The following is a 20,693-nucleotide window of genomic DNA, read 5'->3' on the forward strand; positions in this document are numbered from 1 at the left end:
AGAGATAACGAGGATTTGCAGAAGTGGCATCATCTCAAATAAAGCAATGTGACATGAACATGCAGCTGTTTATGTGAGAGACAGAAAATGAGAGAGACCCTTGATGCATGCCCTTGCTTCAGAGGTCGCCTCTATGGAGATGAGGAACACTTAAAGTTCAATTTCAGGTTGACAGGCTGCCTTATATGCAGCAAAATGGAATTTGTTGTGTAATTTTTTAGTCTGTGAAATTAAGGTGGGAATATCTAACTGATGAGATCTTAAAAATGATCTTAAAAACATGAACAAATTTACACGACCTTAATAGAAATGTGCTATTTATTCAACTCCGTATAAAAATACTTTGGATGGAATATATTTAGTGCAAAACTAGTTTGAGCTAAACCCAACCTTAAATATCATGGGAGAAACTGTTCTTCAAATGACTGTTCTCTGCACTGCCTATTATTAGATTCTGTAAGTTTTGCTGTTTCCTTTTACTGAAATTTTGCAATTCAAATTTGCATTTGCTTTTGGTTTCAGACATTTAATCCTCACCTAGAATTTTTAGTCAAGTGTCTCCATCTTTTCAGCACCAAGACTGAAGCATTGTTTGGTGCCTGGCAGGTTGCAACCTCAGTGCATCAGCACATCTCCAGAAGCTGAAGCTAGTAAAAAATTCAGTGAAAGGATGAGCTTGGATTTGGGAAAATCCAAAGATCATTGATTTGAAAGGGAAAGCTGAGTTGAAAGGTGAAAGATTGCAACTGACTCAAAAGTGAGAGTTAAAGATTGTAAGTCTAAATGAAGTATATATTAAAAAAGCTTCTGCTAAAATAATCTGTCAAAATATAGGCTGTTTCTGAAGAGCTCTGAAAAGCTAACTGTATATTACCATTCCATCAACTTGCAGAATGAGTTTTTTTAAAATAAAAAACTTGTTCTGTTTTACTTCAATCTGAGAAAAATTTTGAGATCAGAAAAATTATTAAAGTTCTAGGAAATACAGTCAACATCTAAATTTTACTGATTAGTACTGCTCTCCACTTTTTTTTGTGAGTACACACCTCCTTCATTGTGTCTGTTCTGTATTTGTCACACTTGTGTTTCTCTAGCTTTTTCTTCTCCAAAAAAGAGAATTGAGCTGAATGATAATTTTGCTTGACAGCTTTAAGCATGAGAATTCTTATGGAACATAGAAAGAAAGTGATCTACAAATATCAGAAAGAAGTACAAATGCAAAATTATTAAATATCCATTGCATGTTTTTATCAAGGATAATTAATGCAAATGGATAATATAATTTGATTTCAGTTTGTTCCTTCTTTTTTCTATAATTCCAGGTACTGCAGTTATTTTCTTTATTCTATCAAGTCTAAAATGTTTCAGTGGGCCTTCAATCTGCATGGAGCTTTGGGGGTAAAACCTGACCTGTTCTCAGTTCAGGAGAAAAAAAATCTTAGATTCTGTTTTAAATATGTCATTTTTACTTAGATTTAGGCTGTTTCAAACCTTGACCTTTCTCAATTGAAGCTTAATGCTACACGAAGATTGCTGTCGGAGCAGTTTCTCTGGGTAGAAAAGCATTTTCCTCCTCTTCTGTTCTTCTAATGCATCGTCTGGAATTTCTGGTTCAGAGTAACCTTACAAAAATGTCAATTAGCTGACCAGTATGGAAGGCCCTGGATGTTGTGTATGATCCTGTGAATTTCTGCTCACCCTCAGGAGGCCTGGGACAGGGTGGTCTGTGCATTGAGACAAACTGAGCATAGCTTAGGGCCATGGCTGACCAGCTCCCCAGCAAATCATGGTGAACCTGACGTACCACGTGTTCTGGCAGAGGGAGCTCCCTTTTCTACCTCTAGGCCCTGGCATTTTGGCCCTGAACTTTATGAGGTTGTGGAGGATAAAATTAGGTTTTCGAGATACTCCGCAGCACAGTATTTTCCACATACAAAGCCCAGGATATGTTTATAATAAAAACCCATCACTGATTTTGTCATGAACTCTGCAGCCCAGCAGAAGTGATCTGCCACTCAAACAGACCTGTATGCCCTGGTCTAACACAAAGTAGGGGGATCTGCTGCTCTACAACTAAGTTTCCTTCAAGGAGCCCCGTCAAACCAACCCAAAAGGCTTCATTCCCAAAGAAGGCACTGTATGTGCTGAGGCGAAGGCATCATTATGTAAAGTTTGCCAGTCCAACACATGTCCTCCTGCAGCAAATGTCAGCAAATCCTTTGTCAGGCTCTTTATTATAGTGTGGCCTTAGCTGGCTGTTCAGGTGGGGAGGTCACTCACTTCCTAGTGAATATTGACAGATCTGATTATGTCCTGTCAGCTACATGCAGGCTGAACACCTTCTCTGGTATGTCTATGGGCCTTATTTTTTTAAAGAGAGGTAAGAACAGCTTTATTTTCCCACTCTAAAAGTTTTATACAGCAAATATTGTGCATCATGCTATGATATCATATTTTTCCAATAACCCTGTCAAGGGATTCTGATGCTTCTAAAGAATAACTGATTCATTACTTCTGTTTATTTGTTGTTGTGTAACCTGCAAAAAGTCACCATAAGGCCACAAACTATTCCACAATGCTTTCTTTCTCTATGCTTTAGCTCCTGGAAGGGGTTAAGAAGACATGCTGGAGTCATGTGCACTTTTAGTTCCTTGAGATTTTTGTTTTCATCATAGTCACAATTTGCTCAGACTTTGCTGATTTTCATCCAAAGAGTGAGGGGTCAGAGGCCTGAACATTGATGCCAGAGGCACTTTGGTGTTCCCTGGTGTACCCTGTCTGTCCTCTAGCTGCTTCAGAAGTTCTTGTAGAGTTGTTGCTATATCTCCTGGGTCTATGTAGATGCTTGGTTACCCTAGAATGTCTCAGATGACACTGGATGTCTGTGTTGAGGTGCTTACATCTCTTTGTGTATTTCAGCTGTGTTGGTTATTTGACATGGATGCACTGGAAACTAGAGGTTGTCACAAAGAGCAAGGGGTCTACCATGGTCAATTTTAGTGACTGTTGTCACTTATGTCTTGGTTTGTTTTCTGTAAAATAAGGTTCAGAGTACTTCAAGATTCAGGGTTCCTCAAGATTGATTTCCTCCTCCAATCTCAATGCTTGTTCTGTTTCTCTCTTTCCTAGGGAGAGGGCACTGGGATGAGGACAGTGTTGTTAGCTCACCCGATCCTGGCTCTGCCAGTGAATCAGGCGACCGATACCGCCCTGAGCAATACCAGAGCAGTCCACATGAGCCCAGCAAAATCGAAACCCTCATAAGAGCCACCCAGCAAATGATTAAAGAGGAAGAAAACAGACTACAGCTGCGGAAGACAACCCCTGATCCGCTGGTTTCCATTAATGGCACAGGGAAGAAGCACGCTATCTGTTTTGCCAACTACCCCCAGCAGCAGTTGGCAGGGGATGTCTGCCGTGTCCCCACGGTTGCCAGCACTCCTCCGTGTGAACACATCCCACCACGAGATGGGAAGATTATGAGCCCACATGAAAATGGCTACGACAACAGTCCCACAACTCTGTCTAGGATAAGCAGCCCCAGTTCTGACCGAATATCAAAATCTAGCTTGGTACTAGCTAAAGACTACCTGCATTCAGACATGTCCCCTCATCAAACCCCAGGGGACCACCCAGCAGCCTCTCCAAATTATTACAGCTCCCACAGGCAGTACTTTGATAAGCATGCTTACACATTAACTGGATATGCCCTGGAGCATCTATATGACACTGAAACAATTAGAAATTATTCACTAGGCTGTAATGGATCACACTTTGATGTGACTTCTCACTTAAGGATGCAGCAAGATCCAGCACAAGGACACAAGGGGACATCTGTCATAATAACCAATGGAAGCTGACACTTTTTTTTCTAAAAACTTTTGTGCTTTAAAAAAAATAACCTTTGAGATCTAATTGGAAGATTTATGTTTTCATGCCCTTGTCATTATCATCATTTGATATACCACAGAATAGAAAGAATAGAAAGAATGCACTAGAAAGAATAACCTAGGGTTTGGGTGAATAAGTCAATTAACACACATTACTTTTATAAAGTAAAAACACACTGGCATGCAGGGTTAGAGCTAAACTCAAAACTGGTGCCATGCAAGGTGAGAAGGATGGAAGAGGCCTGGGCAGGGAGTGCTTGGGGAAGGTTAGCAGAACTATTCGTGCACACTGTGCAAGAGGTGGTGGTTTGAAACACTGCGAAGGACAGGTCCTCTGAACATGTGCCCTACAGGTCCCAGCCAACAAAACTGCTATACACACTTTTTACACAGCAAGTTGGGGTGTGCTCCTTTGAAATACACGTAAAATGTGTACTTCTGGTGATCTGTTTTCTAATGGCAAAGTGTGTAGTGCTGCTCCCTGGCTATAAAGCATCCATGGTTAATCCTTACAAAACCAAAAAGGGAAAAAAAAAGGGAGAGCTCTTCAGAATTGTAATTTCCTCTTGAACTGTCATGCATATCTATCTACATATGCTTAATTTGAAAGGAGGCAGAGGAGCAGTACCCTCATGATTAGTATGATCAAGTATTTACTTCTACTGTATAATGAGGACATTTCTCAGTGTAGTTTTGAGAAATACATAGGGCTTGGTTGTCTTCCTGTCGAGGTGGGAGATTGTCCTCATATTTTTGAAAGGTCACACTAGCAGTGTAGTGGCGTGAAATGGAAGAAAATCTCCAGAAGAAACAAGGAGAACAGGCAGGAATGAAGAGTGGTCCAAGACAAATGCATTTAACTCTATGGCTACGTATGCTGTTTAGTAATAATTGCAAAATAAGAAAGTGGCTTTAAGTGGCCAAATAATTAAGAATTAAATTGAAACACAAATTAGAAGAAACTCAGTAAAATGTAGAAATTTTGCTATAAAATACAAATCAATTGAATAAGTGTAAAAATATGGGAGGCAAAAATAAACAAAACCTGTATTGCTGTGTATCCTGCTCCTGATAACATTTTGGAGTACATTAAGGAAGTATAGAAAACTGTTACTCTGCAATTCAGTAAAATCATAGGTATGACTTTGAAAAGAGGATATGTGGTCCTTTCTTGCTTGCAGTAGAAAAGTTAATGAATACTAGAACATAATAGGGATACCAAAATCAGTCATATGTGCATAAAAAAATACTGAGTGAAATCAGGATTCTGAGAAATTCGATTGTATTAGAATGCTGATGTTATCAGGGCTTGTCCTAGAGTTATAGAAGACATCAAAAGAGGCAGGGAAACTTTTTGCAATTTTTAATAATCTCATGAACAAAGAGACACTAATTGACTGGAAAAGAGTAAATAAGAACCATATTCTAGAAAAAATAGAATAGGGCATTTGTAGGCACAACTGCAAGTCCTGTCCTTCGTTGTATGGCATTTATATGAAGTCTGAAAGTTGACTGCAATGGGAGCAGGACCACCACTCCCTATTATGCTAGTGTGGAGGACTTGAGGTGGTTACTAAAATGAGATTAGCACTAAATCTAGCTTCATTTGTAACATTAAGAAGCTCAACATGTGGGACTGAGTTATAAATGAGACTAAATATAAACCAGCATGCAACGGTGGGTTAAAAATATCTATTTTCCAATAAAACTAATCAGAAGCAAAAGCTAAATAATAACATTATAAGCCACGTAAGTAGAGATGTACTTGAAAGCAGAGGAAATTACCTCTCTGAACTTGGAATATTGTGTATAGTCCTGATCACTCCAAGGCAGATTGTGGATCTTAAATTGAGTGGTACCTTACTCCATAAGCGATCTCTGTTGACTGCAGTGAGATCACTCCTAGTGAAATGTACATTGAACACAAGGAAGAGCAACACAGTCTGTTCTTTATTATCCAGAGCTCATAATAGAAAAGGTGGAGCAGAGCTCAGCAAAAGATAAAGAGACTGAAAGATCTAATAAAAACTTTAAATAAACTGGGTCTGTCATCTTTGTAAAGGGAAAAGAGTAAGGGGGAATGTCACTGGTGTGCACCAAGCTCTGCGCAGAGGAGAGATAAATAATGGTCTAAAACTATTTGAACTAGAGGAAGAAATGAGAGACAGGGCATTGAAAGTTAGCCAAGACAAAATGAGAACAAAATGATTTGGCAAGAAGTTTGTTTGACTAACTGCCAAATGAATAACAAAGGTCATAAAGAGAAGCAGCTAGAGGTTTTTGTTTGTTTGCTTGCTTTAAGATAAAAACAAGGCAAATAATTGAGGGGAAGAAAAACATTGATAACTGTTAATTCAGAGGGAGGACTGGACCAAAATAGATTCCTTTCAGCCCAACAATTGTATATATTCCTAAACCATAGGAACGAGAAAGTATTTTTGATAAATCTAGTTCTGGATACATGTTTATTTCACTTATTCCTATGAATAATATGAATAAACTTGTATTTGGAGTCTCACTGTACAGTATTAAAATACAATTTGCAAAGCGAATTAGAGTAGAGGTACATGGTATCATATTATCCCTACTAGTACATATGAAAAGTAAGTCTAAGTGTCAATAATATTTTGTACAACAGAAGAGTTTCCTAAACTGTTTGGGATTTTGTCAGCACTCAAGTTTCTTGGGGTCACCAAGCACTCTTGTTAACAACCTTTTAATTACAAGGCAATAGAATCCTGCAGACCAGCTGCAGTTCCCTGGCTACAGTGCAGTGGCCAAAAGTAGTCAGGAAAACACCATTTGGGCACCCTTGTATTTGCATTGACAGGCACTTTTGAAAAATGGACAACCTACAAACCAAACAGGCACAATATAAGATGCTTGTGCTCTGTATGAAAAAAGCCAGTGTGCTATGCAATAAAAATCCCCCAGTCTTATTTACTGTGATCCCAAACTTCACAAACTGCAGTTATTTATCCTATTTTTAATATCTGTAGTCCACTACAATGACATATGCAGGAAAATGCAGTGTAATTGATGGAATATTTAGAATCTCCATAGAGAGGTCTGCACATGCAGCCACCTTGTGCTACAAACTAAGCCTGATGCTCACTCCAACCATGGGATTCCAGCAACTGGCACTCCTTAGAACTTCAGTACAGTCTGACAGAGACAGGTGCCTTTTGTCAACCAATTTGCCATCCTGCATCTTCAGATAGCCATGATTTTTTTCTTAATTGACAGATAGCATTGAATGTTGTAAGCATAGACTCCACATACTACATGCTACATCAAAAACAAGTTTGCAATCTTAATTAAAGCATATAATCACTGCAGCTCATATAACTTGTACTTCTCATTATGGTGTAGAGCTTATTTTTCCATTAAATATTTATTTCATTCAAATTCTTATTTAGTGTCCTTCAAGGATATATTTTTTTTTTCCCCCTTTTCTAAATCAGATGAGGTGAGATATTTTGCAAAACTGAAAAATGCGAGGCATTTGCAGCAAATACATTTCAAATGTATCACATTTGACGAGGGTATGTAGGTTGTGTTTTGGAATAGAAACAATATTCTTATTGGTATCAGTGGATGGTGCATAATGATTTTGGTGCATTCTGATTTTGGAATACCTCTTTTGTTTAAAGAAGCAAAATTTGCACCCCAGGGGCATGGAGTTTGAAATTTTGGACAAGTTTGCAAGATTCTTAAATTAGAAGAAGAACCTTACTCAGCAATTTGTCCCATTGAATCAAATGGGAATATTTGTGGAGTAAGGTACTACTTAATACGCATAAAGGCAAAAAAAGCTGAATGGTGAACTGGCAGTAGGTTTGGGGATTGTTTGTACTTTTTTTTTTTTTTAATCTCAGATTGTGAATATGGGAAACATGGAAGGCAATGGCTGTGTTTCTATAGACTGAGGTTATTTATGCACACTTTGAAAGAATTAGTGCATCTCTCTGCACTGAAGAGCCCCAGAAGTATTTCTTAAGCTTCAAATGGCTTTGGTAGATGTGTCTTGCTGCCACAAGTTATGCGGTGAATTTCTGCTCTTTTAAATTATTTTAATCACTTTTGTCTGAATCTCATTTTTATCTTTCAACATGCAGCATTTATTCATTAATGTCCCGAAGTATGTTAACCACCATATGTTCATTTTTGTGAACATCCTGAGTGATTTAGAAAAAAGTAAAAGGTTACATAGTATTTCTGGAAAAGGCACAGCCACCCCAGGAAACCAGCCTGGCTGTCCCAAAGGTCAGTAAAGCTATCAGTCAAGGAACAAAGCTGTGCCATACACTTTGGTTTCAGATCTTCTGCATACAAAGCTCTATATATTGGAGATTATAGCTCACAGTTCCAGGATTAGACCTAGCTATGTCTATTTTAAGGTGGCTATAGTTAATGTCTGGCAGCAAATGGATTCAGGCTCTGGTCTTTCCATGAGTTGCAAGTTTACTTTGTACACCTAGGGGTCTAAAGGCAACACAGACTTTGTTATTTGGAAAAATGGTGGGTGAACATGCTTTCCTGTAGGTATACTGGATTAGCTTCAGACACCTCCACAGTGTGGAGGAGAACCTATTTCTATTTTGTAGTTAGTATTCTTGGTTAAAATTTCAGCTGTATGCACTGCAAAAAGAAACAAACCCCCAAAACAACAGGAAAAAACGAACAAAAAACCTCCAGATTCTTTTGGTAACTCTTCAGTTTGAGAGGTGTAGCTGAAGGTTTAGCTGTTATTCTGAAGACCAAAAATTAAAGTCTTCTGTTTAGAAAAGTGAGATCACTACGTGTGACTCCACTTTACATTTTCTTAGAGCATTTATTAATGAAAAAAAAATAATTATATGGGGTTGAACTTTACTGTGGCATTAAGCATATGTATACAAGAGTTCTGTGGATAAATCTGGCTCTAAGTTGCTAGGAATACTTCCCTCTCTGAAAAGAGGTAATTTATGACTCCATCTATGAAGCTGTATTTAAAAGGAAAGATCAAATACAAGAAGAAACAAAGCTTTTTGTCTGGTTGTATTCACTATTTAAGTCCCCTCTCACATGGAGTTCTCAAGATGTCCTATTGTTCTAGGATTCAAAATACAGTTTTTAAGCATTTTATTTATTGCAATTTGGACTGCATGTGTTTTTTTCTTTTCAGCTACCGATACAGCAGGAAGTTTAGAAATGCAAGAAATAGTATTGCCTACACATTATAAAGCATTGGCACCTTTGCATTTCAAAGGAAATAAAGTCTATTAGAAAAAGTAAATTTAAGGCACTGCAACTTTTTCCCAGGTTAAATATTTCAATGCATAAAAAATACACTTATCTAGGGGAAAAAAAAACACTTGAAACATAATGAAGCATTTTGTGCTTGCTTTAAGACAATGAGTTATATTTATGGAAAAGGAAAAAAAGACACAGATTGCCAGCATTTCAGATACCATGCCTTGCAATGTATAGGTTCTAGTGACATTGTAGCACAACATCTGTAATTTGAAGTTTTCCTTTGGAATGTAATGTAGGAAACATAATTTAGCTATGTCATCAATATCTTGCAAAGTGTTCCCATTTATAATTATTTATATTGTAAATAGCTTTCTGAAGTAAATTTGAAGTTAATGTGCATAAGATGTATTTATTATGTGAAGATTTTTTTTGTCAAAAATATAGCTACCAATATACAATTTTTGTCTGGTTTTCTAAATTTTTAAGCTGAGGATTGTCCTATATAAGATACATTTTTCAGGAATGAATTTTAATTGATGAGAATATTTCTCAGAATTGGGAGAGGACATGGTGAATATAATTTATTTTGATCCCTGTGAACCCTAAGTGGTCTCTAAATCTGGAATGAGGTTTATGAAATTTTGAAGGGACAGTGATAATATGCTGCTACCCCATTTAAAAATGATGTCTGAATACTATTCTATCAAGCAGAGCTGACTCACAGGGGCTTAATTAATATTAATTTCTTACGTTGTGATTAGTCTGCTGTGTTTCTAGAAGGCACGATGCCCCTTACATTCTTAAAATAAATGAAAAGCATCTATTTTAAGATGTGTTACAACAAAGGAATAGGTGAGAAGCTATGCTAAACTCCTTTCAGACCTGAGAGCTGGCTATTACTTGGGCTTGTGCCCTTGCTTGCCCAGTTCAGCTAAGCCCATAGTAATGTGAGCCACTGTGCAGCATCTTAGCAGCTGCAGCCCTTGCCTACTATGGGTCTTAGGTCCTTAGGGGTCACAGTCACAGCTCTCACTTTCTGGATCAGTTTCTGAGCCATCAAACTCCATCCTCTCAGTCATGCTCCTCAAGGCTCTTCCCTGCAGGTGAACAAACATGAGACTGGTGATGTCTGAGAGTAGCGAGAGCATGATGCTGGCTGAGAAAGCAGCTCTCTCAAGAGAGAAAGTGGTAGCTCACATATGTTCCACTTGTAAGAGGAAAATAAGCAGAAAGGATGGAGGTGAAGTGCACAGAAGTTTTGCATCTCAGGTAAATTTATTGCATAAAACGGGGACCAATTGTGTCACTGGTCCTTTGCTCCTGCATGGATTAGAGAATACCCTGCAACACTGATTTGGATGTTTGAACCATGTCATGTTTTTAGCATTTCCTATGGGACAGTTTCAGCAGTTTACCTCTTCTTGGATTTAATTTGGCCCTGGTTTGCAGGCAGGAGGTGGTATCATCTTTTCCCTAAACGATGCTGCATAGCTGTGCAAAACATGCCCCCTTCCCTTCCCTTCCCTTCCCTTCCCTTCCCTTCCCTTCCCTTCCCTTCCCTTCCCTTCCCTTCCCTTCCCTTCCCTTCCCTTCCCTTCCCTTCCCTTCCCTTCCCTTCCCTTCCCTTCCCTTCCCTTCCCTTCCCTTCCCTTCCCTTCCCTTCCCTTCCCTTCCCTTCCCTTCCCTTCCCTTCCCTTCCCTTCCCTTCCCTTCCCTTCCCTTCCCTTCCCTTCCCTTCCCTTCCCTTCCCTTCCCTTCCCTTCCCTTCCCTTCCCTTCCCTTCCCTTCCCTTCCCTTCCCTTCCCTTCCCTTTCCCTTCCCTTTCCCTTCCCCTTCCCCTTTCCCTTCCCCTTCCCCTTCCCCTTCCCCTTCCCCTTCCCCTTCCCCTTCCCCTTCCCCTTCCCCTTCCCCTTCCCCTTCCCCTTCCCCTTTCCCTTTCCCTTTCCCTTCCCCTTCCCCTTCCCTTTCCCTTTCCCTTTCCCTTTCCCTTTCCCTTTCCCTTTCCCTTTCCCTTCCCCTTCCCCTTCCCCTTCCCCTTCCCCTTCCCCTTCCCCTTTCCCTTTCCCTTTCCCTTTCCTAAAAAGAGGCACCGCGATCAATTTTTACACAGGACCACATTGTCCTCCTTAGGGCAGCAGTATTCCTAGTTTCTCCATGCTCAGTTCTGTGAGAAAACTGGGTATCCACCTGGATGCTGTGTGCTGAAAGCCCTACCATATCCGTGCCTGCTCTTCAGTCTCTCTGCTGCTGCATAAAGATTGCCCACTGGTCTCTATTCACTCTTGGCTCCTGTGCTCATTGGCAACTTGCTCTTCACTGAGGAAATCCGCTGTCATGGCCATTGTAATAAAATTGTACAAAACCATCAGGAACTTCCTTTATCCCCATATGGTGGCCATCAGAGGCTTTGGCATCAGCAGTTTCATTTGATGAAGCTTCTCTGACTGTCAGAAGGTCACAAATAGCCTGCTGCTATGCAGCTTGGTGTGCCTGTGTGAAAAAAAGGGGCTATCCACCACAGTGCAAAGCCTGACAGACTACACGCTTTCTTCATGGATGTTACTTCACTAAGTATGCACACAAGATTCTGGACTGTGGTCAAGAGGTCAGGTGCAGGGCTATGTATACATGAAACTGGACCTCACCATCATGAAGCCTGCTTATCCTCCCAGACATCTCTCTCTGCCCTCTTATTTTTGGCTCCCTCAGAGGCATTATGACTTTCACGTCCCTTTTCGTCCTCCTGCCCAAAGCCCTGGCTTGTGATTTCACAAATCTTTTCAACTAACTTGCTCAGCAAGCATCCTCTGTTGATCCTGAAAATCTTGTTTTCTTTTTCATGAGGAAAATGGCTATGTGGCAACAGTATCCATCACTTGCACTCCTCTTTCCCTTTCCCTTCTTTATATAGCTGGTGTAAATGCCACACTGAAGAACCTGCAGTCGTTTTCTCACAGGCATTAGTTCTGCTACAAGAAAGCTATTGGTTGAGGGAATGGAGGTGATGAACTTTTCAGAAAAGCTACAGACAAAAGATGATAGATGCCTTCAGCATACCAAATACATGCCCTTGTTCAGCTGCATTGCAAAACATTGTCACTCTTGGCCTGCAAACAGAACATAAAGATGAAAACTGAAACCAGAGGACATATACCTGCATTGGAAAATAACAACAAATGTACTATCTTGTACTACTTAAGAGGGAAACTTAAAAATTGAGTCTTTGTCTAAGCATGCACTAATTTACACGCAAGTTGTTAAATGTTCATTATAACTGTTCATCTCATCCTTTTTATTCATTGGGTCATTATAATCACAAGCTGTCACCAACTTTATCCTTTTTATAATATTATCTGTATTTGTCATCCATTTTATACACTCTTTAAAAATAGAAATATTCTATTATAAAAATAATATTAATATAAACCACAGAGCATAAACTGAGGCCTGAAAAATAAAAACCAGAAAGCAGTAGCATATTCCAATCTTTCTATGGACTATAAGCTTTACTTCTTTGATATCCAGTGTGTCAGGTGTTAAATGTCATATGCGAGGCATCTCCCACTTCCAGCATTATTCCTAGGAATTGTTAGTATGCAATATTTAGAAATGATAACAAAGGTGTGATACAAAGAGATAAGCTTGTACATTATCAAACAGTTTACATTTACTTGAAATTTTTTTTTAATAAGCAAAACCATGACAAAATGCTGAAGAAATCTTAAGGTTTAAACTGCATGCTTTCAATTTCCTCTCAGACATAGTGCCAGAGATCACTTAGTTCACTTTCAAAAAGCATACTGGAATATTTCTATGTTTTCTTCTATCTCCCTTGAAGTTTGAGGTAGTTCTGAAATGCCCAGGCTCCTGAGATCAGCTCAAGCAGCTTCGAAGCTACACTGTTTTGTGCCACCTACCATGGAAGTAAAGCAGGTAAGGATGCGACCTTTGTCCTGCAGTATTAACTTCATGAATGGTAAGAAATTGAAAGAAAAAGGTACCAGAAGATGTGAAATTGTTTTTTTCTCCCACACTCTCCAGCAAAACTAAGTGAACACCCAGAAAACTATTCTCATCACAGCAGAATGCTTGCCCAGTGAAGTCCTGCCAGCATGCAAAGAGAGAAGGCAACTTATGTGGGAATGGGTTTTTGCACTGACAGCAGGGAGGCTGCCGAAACCACATTTTTTTGTGGAAGGAAGCTAAAAGCCTATGCATCCATGTCAGTGTTTTCCACACTGATGTTGTGTTCTCCCAAAGGACACGAGGATCCCTGTGTTCTGGAGCCTTTTGCTGCTTTCCTTTTACTTTTGCATCCATTTAGAGCTTGGAACGGGGATAGCTGAGACTGCAGAGCAGCTTATGCAGTTCTAATAGGAGTCAGATTAATTTTTCATCTGAAGCCTCTTGGTTTTGAGTCTGACACAAGACATTTCATCAGGTTATTAATTATTTTTACAAAAGCAGGACTATATCTTGTCAGTCTGGTTTCTCTGTGGGACTGATGTGTCATATTTTCTTAAAAGAATGCCATTGAAAGGCATCCTTTGTGTTTTCAATTTGGCAAACATCAGTGAGGTGAAAAATACAGTGTTACTGTTATGTCTATTTTGGTCCAGGGCACAACTGTGCATTTTGATGTTATGTTTCTGCCTTTTCTTTAATCACAAAGGCAGATCCTTTCTTCTGTGCTGCTTTCCATTTAACCTCTGAAACAACTGCAAAGTATTAGAACGACTCCAGTAGCCTCTCCCTCATGAATGTTTTTTGAGCTCAGGAGAAATGCCCACAGTTTCATTAGGCTGGTTATCTGACAGACTGCTCATAGAAAACAGCTGATTTTTTTTTTTTTTTTTTTTAAACTGAGCAGCTTTGGCTTCCTGTGATCAATCTTCTTGGCTACAGCTGTAAATATGCTATACTGCAGGTGCCAGCAAGCTTTGAGACTGTATGAGGCATGAATGCTGACCCATGGTTGTGTTTTGTGTGTCATCAAATAGCCTACCTTGTGTACAACTCTTTGGCCTTTTTGTTAACTTGGGTTTTTAACTTAATATGTGCTTATTTACTTAGGGAATTAGATCCAGTGTGGGAGAGATGCAAAACAGCCAGCGGTTTAGGAGTTTAGTAAATAATCTCAGCTTTGTTCAGTTTTGCTCTAGGTCAGGCTGTTGCATGGAGTAATTCCATATGGCAACCTGATTTGAGCTTACTCGAAGTAAATCTTAAAATGGATTTTGGCAAAATCTATCCGGCCATCAGGAACCCATTCTCAGTTACTTCTGAGGATTTCCTGATAGCTTTCTTTGTTTAGAAAAAGAAACGACAACAACAACAAGAAACAGCAGAAAAAAAAAAAAAAAAAGAGAAAAACTGAAATACCCTTCTCCCCCTCCCAAATCTTAACCATCAAAAAGCCCTTTGGGCTGCTCTAATTTATGCCAAAGGCTATAGAATTTAGGAGGTGCAAACATGGTTTAAGAGACTTTGCCTCCCCCCAACTCACTTTGCTCTGTGCCTTTGGTGCTGCAGCGTGGCCTCTAGGGAGGGAGAGGCACAATGGAGGGCACAGCAGCTGCCTGCTCTTTGCCTTTTTTCCCTGATTCCAGTGCCCTGGTGCAGAGGAGCAGCTGGTCCCTCACCAGCTTGTGCCAGGGAGGGTGCATGGACTACCAAAGCTGCTTGGGTAAAGGTAAGAGGGGAGCACGGGGGTGTTTGAGCGGTGAGAGAGCCTCCTCTGGGGTGCCTCCAGAAGTCAAAAGCTAGGGGCAAAACCCTGGCATTAATGAAGTTGTTGACAGAAATACTTTGGTCCCACTGAAGCATAGCCAAAAATGTAAAAACATTTAGAGAACAAGACTTGAGGCAGCTCAGCGTGCTTCCCTTGGTGGAGTGAGTGAAAGCCTAAGTACACAGACAGATTTACTTGTGCTTGAAACAAACATAATTTAAAAAAAAAAAAAAATGTGGCTCTGGAAACAAGTACACACACAAAATCCTCTATTGTCATTTAGCTGAGCGTTGTCAAATGTGAATAAAAACCCTGAGATATAGCTTGGGATAGAGTGTAGAATTTCTGGCAGGGCTATTTCAAAATGGGGCTCTTAGGAAAAGCTGCTGATTGAAATCAATATAGCAAGACCCAGAATCTGAAAAGACCATTTCCAAGACCTGAGAGGGTCACTGAGCAGAAGAGTGGGTTGATAGCATTGCTTTCACCAAGGTACTTCAGTGTTTGCTTTTGTGACTTCTTGCAGCTGGTGGCTGAGCATACATTTAACATCCCACCTGAGAATGCCTGCTGGGGGGAAGGAAGTTTTTAGAATTCCATAGTTTAAACTACTTCCTCGAGTCCTACATTAGGGCATCACTGATTCTGGATATTAATAAAAAATATTTGATTCTGTATATTAACCAAGAATATTTGATTAATGTTCTGCCATCAAATGAATTGAAAAGGTTATTGTTTATGGAGAAAATTTAAAAGGGATTTAAATTTTCTGTTCTCTACTTCTGTTCTTCAAACACATTAATTCATTTCGCTTTTTAGAAAGTTATGACTTATCACATGAAACCTTTTAAGACAGCCCATGGTTAATATTTTCTTCTTTCATGCAGCAAAATGGATTGTATTTCAGAATTTACTTATTTGTTTTATCATGCAGCATTTGATTAGGTAATGGATGAGGTACTTAATGCCTTCTTTGCCTCAGTCTTTAGTAGTAGGACCAGTTGTCTCCTGCCCTCTGAGCCAAAAGATGGGGCTGGGGAGCAGTTTGAAGCCCCCATAATCTAAGAGGAGATGTTTAAAGACCTGGTGCACCACTTAGACATACACAAGTCTCTGAGGCTGGATAGGATACACCCAAGGGTGTTAAACAAGCTGGCAGCAGTGCTCACCAAGCCACTTTCCACCACTTACCAGCAGTCCTGGGTAACCAGGGAGGTCCCAGTAGACTGGAGATTGCAAAATGTGACCCCCATCAACAAGAAGGTCCAGAAGGAGGCTCCTGGGAACTACAGACCCATTAGTCTGACCTGAGTGCTGGGGAAAGTTTAAAGCAGATCATCTCTAGTGCCATTTTGCAGCAAGTGTGGGACAAACAGGTGATCAGGCCCAGTTAGCATGGGTTCATGAAATGCAAGTCCTACCTGGCAAACAGCTGATCTCCTTCTATAGGAAGGAGACCCATTTAGTGGATGAGGGCAAGGCTGTGGGTGTTGTTTATCTGGACCTTAGTAAAACCTTGGACATTGTTTCCCAAGGCATTCTCCTGGGGAAATTGGATCTATTTCTATATTGGTTATATATATCCTACAGTGGTGTACACTTCTGTGGGTAAAAACCTGGCTGGATGGTAGGACCCAAACAGCTTTGGTGAATGCAGTTAAATCCATCTGGCAGCTGGTCACAAGTGGTGTTCCCTAGGGCTCAGAGCTGGGGTCAGTCTTATATTTTTATGTGGGGCCAGTTTAATATATTTATCTACATGAGAGGATTGAGTAAATTTGCAGATGACACTAAACTGGGAGAGAGTGTTAATCTGCCTGAGGGTAGGAAGTCTCCATAGAGGGACGTGATCAGGATGGATTGATGGGTCAAGGACAATTGTATGAGATTCAACAAGGTCCTGCATCTGGGCCACAACAACCCTGGGCAACACTACAAGCTTGGGGAAGAGCAGCTGGAAAGAGCCCAGAAGAAAAAACCCTGAGTGTGCCCAGGTGGCCAAGAAGGCCAACAGCATCCTGGCTTGTATCAGACATAGTGTTGTCAGCAAGAACAGAAGTGATTTTCCTCCTGTACTCAGCACTGGTGGGGCCCCATCTCAGATACTGTGTTCAGTTTTGGGCCCCCCACAACAAGAAAGACATTGAATTGCTGGGAGAAGGGCAATGAAGATGGTGAAGGGTCTAGAGCACAAGTGTTGTGAAGAGTGTATGAAGGAACTGGGGTTGTTTAGGGTGGAGAAAAAGAGGCTGACAGGAGAGCTTCATTCTCTCTCTCTCTCTCTCCAAATACCTGAAAGAAGGTTGTAGTGAGGTGTGGGTTGCTCTGTTGTCCCTTGTAACAAGCACCACGACAAGAGAAAATGGCCTGAAGTTGTGCCAGGGAAGGTTTCAATTAAATATTAGAAGCAATTTCTTAATTCAAAGGGTTGTTAAGCACTGGAACAGGCTGCCCAGGGAGGTGGCTGAATCACCATCCCTGGAGGCATTTAAAAGGCTGTAGACACGGTGCATAGGAACACAGTTTAAACACTGGAATTGGTAGAGTTAGGTTAATGGTTGGGAGTTAGGTTATAGTTGGACTTGATGATCTTAAAGATCTTTTCCATCAAGAACAAGTCTGTGAATCTGTGATCCACAGGGAGGGCCAAAATACAGATGCTTCATATCATTAGAAATTATATTTAAAATTTCCTGGTAGTTTATCAGTAGGAGATGTAAAAGGGATTAGAAAATAAATAATCAGAGAAATTGCATTTCCATTTTAACACAGGACTGGCTTGTAAAGTTGCAGTGTTGTAAAAATAGTGTTAAAAAGTCAAGGATAAGAAATGAATTTTTCATTTATGTCAAAATGAAAGTGCTGTAATTTGATTACAGGGTACATTTACAATGGCTGTTTTAAAGTGCTAGTTTTGATGCTCACTTAAAGTATTCTACTTTTAAAATATATGAATAATTAATTCCTACTCAATCACACTGTGTTTGTATTACAAGGAGGTGTAGGGAAAAGAACATTCAGGTAGGGTTTGCCCAGCCCAGCGTTTCCATTTTAATTACTATTTTTAGTACACACCAGGTCACTCCAGCTCATTGAGGTAAGTGAAGCTCTACCAACTTGTTCTATCTAAAGATCCCAAAATCTCTCTTTCTAGTTGTCATGGTTTCCTAGGAGAATGAAGCTCACACAGCCACATTGTTTCTTTGTCCATCTGTCAGTCAATTCATCCTTAATAGCTTTGCAATTCTCCATCCTAACTGAACCAAGTTGTCAAAAGAGATGTCAGCCTAAATTCTGCTAATTTTTATAAATATAGAATGCTACAGCCACGCAAGAGACCTCCCATGCTTCAGCTCAACCAATGTGAAACACAAGATTTCCTCTTACACAACATCAGAAGATGGAAACTCAGACACAAGACACTCAGACACAAGATGGTCCATGGTCTCCTGCATCAGAGAAACATTTGTTTACATGGGGAGACTGATGAGAAAATAATTTCAGAAGAGGTATGGTCCACATAAAAGTGTCACTGAGATAAAAAATGCTGCACCACAAATATATTTAAATCATTAAAGTGATTTAATTAAAAAGCCTTCTTGCTTGACTATGAATTAATAAGAGAAAATATTACGTGTGTGTTTTCAAAGAGTATTCTTGTTTTTACTGTAATGTTACAGTTCAGCAGAATTTGTTATTGTAGCTTACAATCTATTCAGGGTGATAGTTAAGACTGCTATGATTGTGCATAAAGAAACAGCTAGCTTTAAATTCCCAACATAAGCTATAAGAGGATATTCACTGTGATATCAGACATTGCTGCAGTGACCACATAAATTCCATGAGATGAAGAACAAGGAGAAAGTATGCAAATTCACAATGGTATGATGCATTTGCAATATGGATTGCACTTATCTTTTTATTTGCCACAGACAATGTAAATTATGTGCAACAGAATGGAGATTCAAATGATCCAGCATTTGCATAACACTATAAATTACACTGCACTGAGTATGCTAGAGAAAAGAAGACTTTAACAGTATCTATTTCAAATGAAACAGTGTAAAAAGCAATGTCCAAAAATTAGTTCCAGATTAACGATGAGCAGAGCCTTACAAGTATAAGGGTTCAGCTACATTTTGATGAGAGTGCATTACACATATGGGTTTTCAAACACACTCTTCCAATTCACTTTTGCTATCAGGCAGATGCAGGGATATTAAAATAATAACAAGCACCTGAAGTGACCTGAGGTTTTGCAATGTTTATATGAGTGCATCTATCTTGTTCTTTACTGTCTCTCCCACTGTACCATACTCCACATGCAGTATTTTGTCCTTCCTAAGGGCTCTTCTGGTGAATGGAAAATGTTTTTCCAGCTGTATACTTCCATTCCCAGGAAAGTGGTACCTGTTGTTTGGCTGGTGCAGTTGAGAAGGATCTCATCATTATCTTGGCCAGTCTCACCTCCCTAAATCACAAGGCAATCTGAGGGAAATTCTTGTGTCTCCCATAGATTTCACAGATTTCAATTTACTTTTGTTTTAACTTTGTAGACAAATTCAGATTATAACTATTTCAGAAGCAAAGTAATTCAGGTGTTTAGAAAGCAAAAAAAGTGGCACACAGAACTACAGAAGAATTATTCTTCTGACTGGGAATCTGTGAATATGTGTAGAAGGAGGATAGACACAAGACTGTGAAATGAAATTGGCAGGAAGGCAGATACTTGAGCTTCCTCTAACTTAAAAAGAAAGACTCAGTAGGCTTGCTGGCAACTGGTATGCCTTTTTAAAAATTGGTTTTGGTTGATTGGTTGATCTTTTGCATGATAATTTTAGTACTATATCAAGTATTTCCATTTCTACGCACCTTGTAATTCGAATATTCTAAAATATTTCACCAACTGCATCAACAGTTTTCCCTGGGCAACCAGTGAAACATCAGGTCCTCAGGAAAGAACAAGAGTCAGTGTTTTAAAAATAGTTTTTGTCTTATGCTTGGGAAATACAAGAATAGAAGATCTTCCTTCAATTCCAATTACTTAGGAAACTAAAAATAATAATTTCTCTTTAAATCAGAGTCTATGTTGCAGGTTCTGTTAAAGCATATAGTTTATGTCTTCATTAAGATGAGGTCATTCTCAAATAATCCAAACAGACATTTGCCTTTGGGTTATTCATACTTTATATACTTTACCATGTGATGATAAGAGAAGACATACTGGCAAATTTTACTTATTTTAAACAATGGACTTATGGCTAGCAGACAATGAAATGAGACATACAAACAGATTTCCAAATGCTGTTAAGCTTGACAGGACACCAAATGTGTGGTTAAAGAGCAGTTTTGCAGCTTTTGTGCCTCATTCCCATCTCAGACACAGCAATGTAAGGCTCGGGGGCTGCCTCCATGGCACTCGGAAGCCCCCCACCTTTGTACAATTTTACAGCAGACTGGTAGCAAATCAGCAAGAGGCAGTCCTGACTTAAGATAGTGTAAAAGATAAAAAGAGGTAAAAATGAGCTGTTTTTGACAACATCCACTGTGCCCACTGATTCTTAGATGTTATAGAGTTGTCATAAATCACACAGCAGGTGGTTTTAATTGGTGAAATTATTCTTACTAATTTTGAAGCTGTCACAGACAGATCTAAAGCAAGTTATGTGGTCAAGTTGGAGCGTATGGTTTTTTTCTAAGAAATATACAAAGTATTCTGACTTCAATTGTGAAAGTGGAAACACGACTTCTTTCCGGCTTTGCCTGGGTGTGCAAGGCTTGCTGAATCAAAGAAAGAATGATATTTGCCTTAAAAAAAGAAAGACAACCTCTTT

General features: G+C 39.6%; 1 protein-coding gene across 1 annotated transcript in view; it reads left to right on the plus strand.

Moving 5' to 3' along the window:
• Positions 1-9,604, plus strand: part of SIM1 (SIM bHLH transcription factor 1) — a 54,928-nt gene extending 45,324 nt beyond the window's left edge. The window contains exon 12 of the mRNA XM_071741268.1: positions 3,130-9,604. Within this exon, the coding sequence (XP_071597369.1) occupies positions 3,130-3,860 (731 nt within the window). The 3' untranslated portion in view covers positions 3,861-9,604. The remainder of the gene's footprint in view (positions 1-3,129) is intronic.
• Positions 9,605-20,693: the final 11,089 nt, after the last annotated feature.

The sequence above is a fragment of the Heliangelus exortis genome, chromosome 3, assembly GCF_036169615.1.
Source record: "Heliangelus exortis chromosome 3, bHelExo1.hap1, whole genome shotgun sequence".
NCBI classification, from domain to species: domain Eukaryota; kingdom Metazoa; phylum Chordata; class Aves; order Apodiformes; family Trochilidae; genus Heliangelus; species Heliangelus exortis.